Genomic DNA, 9,066 nt, shown 5'->3' with positions numbered 1-9,066 from the left:
ATGTTACACGTAATGTTGATGCACTAACTGTGGACAATGTAAAATTGAGACTATAACATATGTGGAGTGTGCTGCACAGCCTGGGCTTTTTCCCCAGTCTTCACGAGGCAATAAAATGTCGGGTTCTTGCCCTGCAGGTACGTTATAACAGATCATTTCTGGGTCAAACGACGTTCCACAGCCCCTGAAAGCAATTTCTAGGTGCCACGCAGCTCAACCAAGTCAGGGGAGTGGAGAATGAGTTTCACCATGTGGAATATTAACTTGCCCAAATTCTTATCACTTCAGTGAGAGATTGCAAACCCTGCCCAGTTTAAAGGTCACCCCGTGAAATGGCACGAATCCATCCGATCCCCATAGCTTCCTATCAGCCTGCCCCCACCCATCTCCTTTTCTGCACTTCACAGCTCCTCCCTTCTGGGGAGCTCCTCCAATCCATGGTGACTCCCATTCCCCTGCAGGGGGAGCCTCTGCTCAGCTTCGGTCGGTTTTACTCTGCTCGGGGCAGGCTCCAGGCCTTGGTGTAGAATCAAGGAGCTGGCACCCAGGAGTCAGACGCTGTGTAACCCCAGGTGCAGGGGAAGTGGGGGCTAGAACTAGCCCAGCTCTCACTCAGCAGAGGCACTGCCAGCTGGGGCAGAGGCAGGCGAGGGACCATGGCTGGCTTTAATGTCCGCAGCGTTCTGGTGACTGGGGCCAATCGGGGAATCGGCCTGGGCCTTGTCAAGCAGTTTCTGGGGAAATCAAACCCACCCGAGTGGGTTTTTGCGAGCTGCCGGGACCCGAAGGGAGAGCGAGCGCAGGTGAGAACGGGGCGAGGTGAGATGGAGTTAGCTGTACCTGAGGTGGGGGAATCTGAGTGAGGGGCTTCCAGCCTCCCAGCACTTGGAGCCAAAAGCAAGAGGCCCAAGCAGGAGGGGATTTCAGACCCTGCTCCAGGCTGACACTCCCTGGCGCATAAGGCAGCCACGCTGGCTGGGGCCGAGTTCACATGCAAAGCTAGCAGAGCCATTGAGGGAGAGGGTGGGGAGCACAGGTGGGTGACGCCTGCACTGCTTTGTGCCTGTCTCCTAAAGGGAACAGGGGAACGTGTCCCTGACTTGACTGCACTGAGCTAGACGATGGTGTTTTAAACACCCAGGATACAGACCCCGACAGCCAGGGCTGGACCCTGCGCATGGGAGCTTTGCAGTCAAAGCATGAGATATTTACTTGGTCCGGGGTAGCAGCAGGGAGCTGAACTGTGCCCGGCCTGACCGTCCCTGCGGGCTGGGGGCTCTGTCAATAATCATCGACTTTCTTCTTTTTCAGGAATTAAAGACCTTGGCATCCAGGCATCCAAACCTGGCGATCATTGCGCTAGGTGGGTGCCCTGCCCTGGGCCCAGAGAGCTGAGGCTCCCTTGTTCTGGGTCCCTTTGTTCCCCGTTCCCTGTCCCCCTGTCTCCGTGTTCCTGTTAAGTGTTATTCCTGCCTAGGTGTTAGTGATGGGGAGGGTGCCTAGCACCCACCCATCGCCGCAGAGCAACCCCGGGTCTCCCACGTCCCACTCAGGCTCTGCGGGCTTGGTCAGGAGGAGGCCCGGGAAGTTCCTGGTATCTGCAGATTGCCCCGCGTGCCAGACTGGCAGGGAAGGGATGATTTTGATTGAGTCAGGGGCTGCCTGTGCCATATATGAGCCTGGCTGGTTTGGGTCTGAACAGGCCTCTCTCTGTTGGAGACAGATTTGCTTTCACAGACTCATAGAATCATAGAATATCAGGGTTGGAAGGGAATTCAGGACGTCATCTAGTCCAACCCCCTGCTCAAAGCAGGACCAACGCCAACTAAATCATCCCAGCCAGGGCTTTGTCAAGCCGGGCCTTAAAAACCTCTAAGGATGGAGATTCCACCACCTTTGCAGGTAACCCATTCCAGTGCTTCACCACCCTCCTAGTGAAAAAGTGTTTCCTAATATCCAACCTAAACCTCCCCCACTGCAACTTGAGACAATTACTCCTTGTTCTGTCATCTGCTACCACTGAGAGCAGCCGAGCTCCATCCTCTTTGGAACGCCCTTCCGGTAGTTGCAGCTTTGGAATCAAGGAATCAATTTCATGAACAGGGGCTGCCCTTTGGACAGCTCTGCTAGCCTCAGGGATGCCTCTCACAGGATGGGATAGTGGGAACCAATCCCAGCCTCGGGATCCTGCCAGGGCCAGATTAACAAGCTAGGCCAACGGCCAGGGCCCGAATTCATGGGGGAGCACCCCAGGCCCAGAAAGTGCGCTCCCCATGGCTGGGCTGGCCATGCCTGGGATCTGCTGGGACCAGCTGCTCATCCTGCTGATGCTTGGAGAGCTGCTCACATGACCGAGGCTGGGGGAAGCGGGGCCAAATCTGAGTGAGTGGCATAGTGACTTCGCACAGAGGGTCACGCCAGCACTCAGAGTGAAAATCGATTGGCTTGTCTGATGTTTTCGGTGACCTATCAAAATGACTATCGAGCTCTTTTGTTGAACCAGCTTTTTCAGTAACCCAAAAATGCTGCTGATGGTTCGGATAAAAAAAATGCTGCAAACGCTTTTTAAAAGGAAAAATCGGCGTGTTTCAAATGCTGCCAAACAACTGTGCCATCGGGGCGTTCTTCCCTACAGGGTGTTCTCATGGGATGATGAAAGCTGGCTGAGGGCGAGCCTGCCAGAGCTCTGAGGGCAGATTTCAAACCCTGCTCACTGGTGGGAAGATCCTGTTGTTCCAACACGCCCTTCCCCCTGCCCCATTAACATTCTCACTGCCACACTGCTTTACACTCGCCCAGCTGATCCCTGGTCCCCCTGATTTCACTCTGTCTGCCCTTGCCATGGCACTGCCCAGTTCTGGCTAGCTCCTGAGCTCCTGAGTCGTTAGCATGGCTCTGTAGAGCAGCCTGGGCTTCGTGTCTCCGGGAGAGGGGTTAGCTACAGGGCGGAGGAACCACGCCCCTGAACCCCCTGCTCTGTCTCTATAGAAGCTACCGACCCAGCCAGCATCAAGGCGGCAGCAGCCAGAGTTGAGGAGCATCTGAAAAGCTCGGGGCTGAATCTGTTGATAAACAACGCTGGGATAGCGAGGCTGAACACACTAGAGTCTGAGACAGCGGAGGACATGTCCCTGGTGTACGCAACCAACGTGACAGGGCCCCTGCTGGTGAGCCAGGTAAGGGCCCCGACAGAGGGCACGTCGCTGGCTGCACTGGGGTTTGACTTTGCTTAGGCCAGAACTCTTCCCTTTCCCCCAGGGCTCTGGTTCCATGAGCCAACCTCTGTGTGTGTGTGGGGGGGGGCCTGGGGCACGGCGTTCATCACAGTGTATGTGTCAGGTTCATTATGGGACTGTAACCACCCAAGAAATGGACCTAGAGGCCCTAGCGCTGCCCCGGTGGGGTCTGAGCCAAGAGTTCAGCTCCTGCAGTAGAGGCCATCTCCCTAGAGCAGGTGTGGGCAAACTTTTTGGCCCGAGGGCCACATCGGGGTTGCGAAACTTTATGGAGGGCTGGGTAGGGAAAGCTGTACCTCCCCAAACAGCCTGGCCCCCACCCCCTATCCACCCCCTGACCCATCCAACCCCCCCTGCTCCTTGTCCCCTGACCACCCACTCCCGGGACCCCCACCCCAACCGCCCCCCGGGACCCCACCCCCATCCAACCCCCCCCGCTCCCTGTATCCTGACTGCTTCGACCCCTATCCACACCCTCCCCCCACCCTCTTACCACGCCGCTCAGAGCAGCAGGACCTCGCAGCCATGCCACCGTGCTGCCTGGCAGGAGCAGAGGGCCAGAGTGCCGGTGGCGCAGCACACTGAGGCTGCGGGGGAGGGAGAGCAGCAGGGGACGGACCCCTCGGGGTTGCGAGGTTATTACATGGGGGGGTCGTGAGCTGTCAGCCTCCACCCCAAACCCCGCTTTGCCTCAAGCATTTGTAATGGTGTTAAATACATTAAAAAGTGTTTTTAATTGATAAGGGGGGGGTTGCACTCAGAGGCTTGTTATATGAAAGGGGTCACCGGCCCTGCTCTATGACAAATAGTCCCAATAGAATGGCTGGAAAACATAGTAAGACCAGGGTTCCTTCCAGTGCCGCATGCGGCTCTTGCTTGTTTCTGTCTAAGCTTTTCTGGACCCTTCATCCCCCAGCTGCTGCCCTTTCAGCTGCACCGCGGGGCCCACAGCCCCTTTCAAGGCACTTTGTGTCAGGAACTGGATGTGGCAAATTGAACCATTTAGAAACTAGGTCTAAAGTTTGAGAACCCCGGAGCTAGAGGGTGTCTACAATCCCGTAAGATACTCTGCAGGGCTCTAAAGTAGGGAAACAGCATATGACCGGCTGTATCTACTCTAGAAACACGCCAGCGGTGCCGAAAGGGTTCGTCTGTCGCTGTAATAAATCCACTGCTCCAACAGGTGGTAGCTAGGGCAACGGAAGAATTCTTCTGTTGACCTCGCGCTGTCTCCACTGGGGCTTAGGTTGTCTCTCAGGGGTGCAGCCCTTTTCACCCACTTTCTACTGTAAACACTGGCCTGGGACCGGGCTCCTCCGTTCACCGCCAGTGAGGGCAGAATGGGATTACCCAACTCCTAGAAATCAGCCTTGAAAACAGGACTGAGACTATGAACAAGTTGGAGGGCAGGGAGAGAGCATGGCCCAAGAGCAGCAGGCTGAGGGGGCCAGCCCACCAGCGGTGTCACAGGCGGTGCTGCGCTGCAGCTGCGCAACAGCTGGACCCACTTCAATTCAAATCAGAGTCCGCTGGTGAAGAGAGGAATGTGGGTCCTTTCTCCTAAGCTGACCCCATGGGTGCTCTTTTCTCCCCTCCTGCCAGGCGTTCCTGCCCTTGCTGAAGAAGGCTGCCCAGGGAAGCCCCCAACCGGGGCTGAGCTGCAGCAAGGCGGCCATTGTCAACATGTCCAGTGAGGGCGGCTCCATCACGAATCTCTTTGCCTGGCAGTTGGGGCAAGTTGTCTCTTATCGGTGCAGCAAGGTACGGGGTGCGCTCAGCAGGGCACGAGTTCATGCTTGTCCCCTGTGTTCCGCTACAGCAAAGGGGAAAGAAAAGTCTTTCTTGCCCCCCGGTTTATCCCCCAGATTTGACCTGCCAGGCCAGTATTCGGGCCAATCTCACTCTGCTCCCTCTTATGGGAAGCACGGCCTCCGGGTCACATGATGCTTGGTCACCTGACCCCAGAGCCTGAGCCTAGGAGCAGGACTCTGGGTCGTGCACGTGGGCCCATTGCAGTGAGAGGTGGCGACTCATCCCCAAGGAGAGAATCACACACTGCAGCTTGCATCAGCTGCCCCCCTTGCTCACCTTTCTCCTGGGGGTGGGTCCCTGCTCTCCTCACACGCTGCTGTCTCTGCTCATGGTGTCTTGCCCACAGGCTGCTCTGAACATGCTCACCAAGTGCCAATCCTTGGGGTATGGAGGAGACGGTATCCTGAGCATCGCTGTCCATCCTGGCTGGGTGCAGACTGACATGGGGAGCTCACCCTCCCAGCAGGTAGGTGCCTCAGTGGGAGAGGCCAGTCGTAGCCACATGTCATGGGCAGAAGTTCATTGTAGGGGGAATGGTTACGCTGGAGCGTGTTCCCTTATCACCCCCCCCATATTGATGACACTTCTCAGGGGCTCCCATCCCAGCGAGGCGGTCGTCAGGACCCAGCTCCCTGGGGATTCAGTGCTGTGTCCTGGGCGTTGCTTCCCGGGGCTGCTGGTGCCATGGTTCCTTCAGCGCTCAGCATTGCACAGCAAACCCTGCCGAGTTGCTGCCATGGGGAGGTGGAGGGGGCAGGAGCTGGTCGTCTGTCTCCATTGGGGCTTAGGTGTCTCTCAGGGGTGCAGCCCTTTTCACCCACTTTCTATTGTAAACACTGGCCTGGGACCTGCCTACCCATTCACTGCCAGCGAGGGCAGAATGAGATTACTGAGATCCTTTCCCAGATCCTGGCCCGGCCCCTGGTGTCCTGGGCCAGCCCCAGGGCAGACTTCTCCCCCTCACTCTCCTTTGCCCCCTGCAGGCTCCACTGACGGTGGACATGAGTGTCCAAGGGATCCTGAACGTGCTTCCAACACTCTCCAAGAAGGACAACGGGGCCTTTGTGAACTGGGAAGGGAAAGTTCTTCCCTGGTGAGATGCCCCCCGGCCACGCAACAGGAGCCCTGGGCCAGGTCATTCCAGTGACCGTGCCATCAGCTGTGCCGGTGTCCTCAATAAACCCACTGTTCTAACGCAACAGCCCTGCCTGGACCCTGCCTGGCCTGGCCTCCACAGGCTGGTTTTGTACCATTTAGCCAGCCTGAAAGCTGGGCAAGCACTAACCCCCCTATGCCCAGCAGAGCCGAAAGGCTGGACTCCCAATGCCGGGGCTGAGCCGGTGCCAGGACCGTGGCGAGTGAGATCAGGGCAGCTCAGCACCCGGAGGGCAGCAGGAGCCAGGTGGTTAGGAAACTGGTTTCAAACTTCCTGCTGAAAGAGTCCGAGAGACAAAGCGGGCTGCAGGGAGCCAGCGAATGGCAGGGGTGGGGCCGGGGATGCCGCTAGAGAGCAAGCTGAGCTGCCAGCTGCTGCAGGGGCACCGGGGCAGCCCTAAGCGTATGGAGACCAGAGCCCGGGCTCAGTACTACGGCAGAGCCAGGGGGCTGGAGTGAGAGCGGGAGCTACGGGCTCTCTGGAGACCTGCCCACGAAGGAGGGGCTGGCAACGCTGGGGAGAACCATTCTCTGTCCAGTGCAGCTCGGCTCCTGCCCGGCAGTCTGTGGGGTTAGAGCCGCTCTCTGCCTGGCTACAGCTGGCTGCCAAGGACCTTGTGCCAATAATCGAGCACCTCTCCCCTGTAACGTCTCTGCCCAGCGCCTCGCCCCTGACACCAGGCGGAGCGTCCATGCCAGGCGGGTCCTCGACCCCTGCACCACGGTGCAGCCCCTCTGGCTTCTGGGCTGGGAACTAGGCACTGGCACTGGCTCTCCAAAGAACACGGCAAACTCTCCCCTGCCCTCTCTCAGCCACACACACAAAGGACACAGGGCCGGGCCGGGTTGGGCCACGCCAGCTTCCTGCCCCACATGCAGCTTCGTCCCCAGGATTAGTGAGATGGGGGTGAAGCTCCAATAGCCGTTAGCCAATCTCCCAAAGACAAGGTGCTGCACGGGCCAGCGGCCTGACTTGGAACAATACAAAGCTGCCAGCACAGCCTTGGTCGTGCGGAACGGCACAGCCCTTGACAGCAGCCACGCTGGAGCCATGCATGGAGCTATGCATTGACCCACGTACGCACACGGGAGGGAGGGAGCTCCACGCTGGGCCGGGCCAGGGCTGACAGGAGGGAGCTGCAGGGCGAGAGGGCTCATGCTGGCAGGGCTCTCTGCACAGGAGGTTCAAATGAGCTGCTCTGCAGGACCTGTTTTACCCTGACTCTGGGGCCAGCTGAGGGCGTGGGGATGCCAGTGCCCAAGCGAACGAGTCACTGGCTCCCAGCAGCTGATCGGGACAATGTTCTGCTGCTCAGTTTGGGCTGGTAGGAAGCTGGGACCCTCCCCTCCTGCTGAGCGCTCTAGCAGGTGGTGTCAGAGCGAGGGGCTCAGTGTCTCCAGCCAGGGGCGGGGGTTGCTCCAGTTTGCCCGTGCAGTTGAGTTTAGCTCTCAGGTGTGGTGGGGACCTGTTCGTGTCAGTGGGTTGGGTTAGCCTCGCAGGCCAGCAGGCTGGGGAGCGGGTGCCGAGCCTCCTCCTGTGAGGCAGAGGGAGTTGGAGCTGCCTGGCTGAATACAGAGGATTTCTCCAGCACCTTGGGCTGAGCGATTAGTGAACCCCACACCAGGAACTGAGTTTTCTAATCGGCCTCCAGCACCTTTATCACTGACGGCCTGGCCCACGCTGGGAACTTTCAGGTTTGTACTTGTCTGCTGTATTTTTCCATTCTTGTAAAAACATAGATTTATAGACTCTGCCCTTTGCTTCCTGTTTGCAGGGAGAAACCCAGCCCTCTGCCGCTGCCCTCCCCTCTGTGGGGAACAGCTCCAGCCCCAGGGATGGTCAGACAAACCGCTTGTGGCCGGGGCTTCCCCCCAGCCTGTCACCTTGTGCTGTCGCTGCCACCTGTGCAGACTGCAGGCCGAGCAGGGGTCCATGGCTCCCACCTCTGGGAGGCAGCAAACACCCTGCTTTGCACAGCTGTGGATGAGGACTCAGGCACAGGGAGTTAGCAGGAGTCAAAGAGGGAGCAAAAAAAACAAGGAGTCCTTGTGGCACCTTATTGACTGACAAATTTATTTGGGCATAAGCTTTCGTGGCTATAACCCACTTCATCAGACATTTATATGGCCAACAAGGAAAGCCCAAGTTATGATAGTTAGTGCCCTGTCAGTCCACCCACAAGCTCTCTGGGTGCCCCCTCCCATCCCCTCTATTTCAGGGACTCCCTGGAACTCCCCCAATCTCCCCCTGCCAGAGGATCTGTGTGCTCCCTCCTATTCTCCCCCATACCAAAGACCCCTGTTCTCCCCCACCCCCATGGCAGGGGTTCTGTGTGCACTCCCATAAGCACTCCCCCATGCCCCCCATCCCCCTCTTACTTCCCATGGCAGGGGCTCTGTGTGCACCCCCATAACCACTCTCCCATGCCCCCCATCCCCCTCTTACTTCCCATGGCAGGGGCTCCGTGTGACCCTCCCTTTCCCTATACCAGGATCCTCCAGTTTCTCCCCCCACACACCTGAGATTCTGTGTACGTCTATCCCTGCTGTCCCCTTTCTCCCTGCCATGCCAGGGGCTCTATTCCCCCAATACACCAGTCTCCCGATCACACCAGGGGGCCTGGGGGTCTCCCCTGCCCCAGGTACCTCCCCTCCTCCATTGAAGGGGGGGGTGGCTGGTGCCCTCTCTCCCCCACCTTTGAGGGTGCAGGATGTAAGCAGGAGGCAGGGATGAATGAACCTTTCGTCTCTTTTCTCCTCTGGCGTGTCCTACGGGCCTCGGGCTCCCAGCAGGGAGAGCACTGACTTCTCTTCCCTCATGCAGGGTGCCAGGGCTACCCTCCACTGGGCGGGGAGCAGGGGC

At 58.3% G+C, this 9,066-nt stretch overlaps 1 protein-coding gene across 1 annotated transcript; it reads left to right on the top strand.

Annotated features, from left to right (window-relative positions):
• Nucleotides 1–467: 467 nt before the first annotated feature.
• Nucleotides 468–6,247, top strand: LOC112115751 (C-factor-like). Its single transcript, XM_024212931.2, has 6 exons — nt 468–803; nt 1,312–1,363; nt 2,989–3,176; nt 4,839–4,997; nt 5,395–5,514; nt 6,032–6,247. The coding sequence occupies exons 1-6, from the start codon at nt 657–659 to the stop codon at nt 6,143–6,145; spliced, it is 780 nt and encodes a 259-aa protein (XP_024068699.2). The 5' UTR covers nt 468–656; the 3' UTR covers nt 6,146–6,247.
• Nucleotides 6,248–9,066: the final 2,819 nt, after the last annotated feature.

Source organism: Terrapene carolina, unplaced genomic scaffold (assembly GCF_002925995.2).
Source record: "Terrapene carolina triunguis isolate 2854851 unplaced genomic scaffold, T_m_triunguis-2.0 Scaffold165, whole genome shotgun sequence".
Taxonomy (NCBI): Eukaryota; Metazoa; Chordata; order Testudines; family Emydidae; genus Terrapene; species Terrapene triunguis.
Note: the sequence above shows the minus strand (reverse complement) of the source record. Positions and strands in the feature narration are given on the sequence as shown.

Excerpts from the sequence above, each read along its gene's own strand:
- LOC112115751 (XM_024212931.2), top strand. The coding sequence starts at position 657 with ATGGCTGGCTTTAATGTCCGCAGCGTTCTGGTGACTGGGGCCAATCGG. Across the intron at positions 1,364-2,988 it reads CCTGGCGATCATTGCGCTAG|AAGCTACCGACCCAGCCAGC; the intron begins GTGGGTGCCCTG and ends CTGTCTCTATAG. Across the intron at positions 5,515-6,031 it reads GGAGCTCACCCTCCCAGCAG|GCTCCACTGACGGTGGACAT; the intron begins GTAGGTGCCTCA and ends TGCCCCCTGCAG.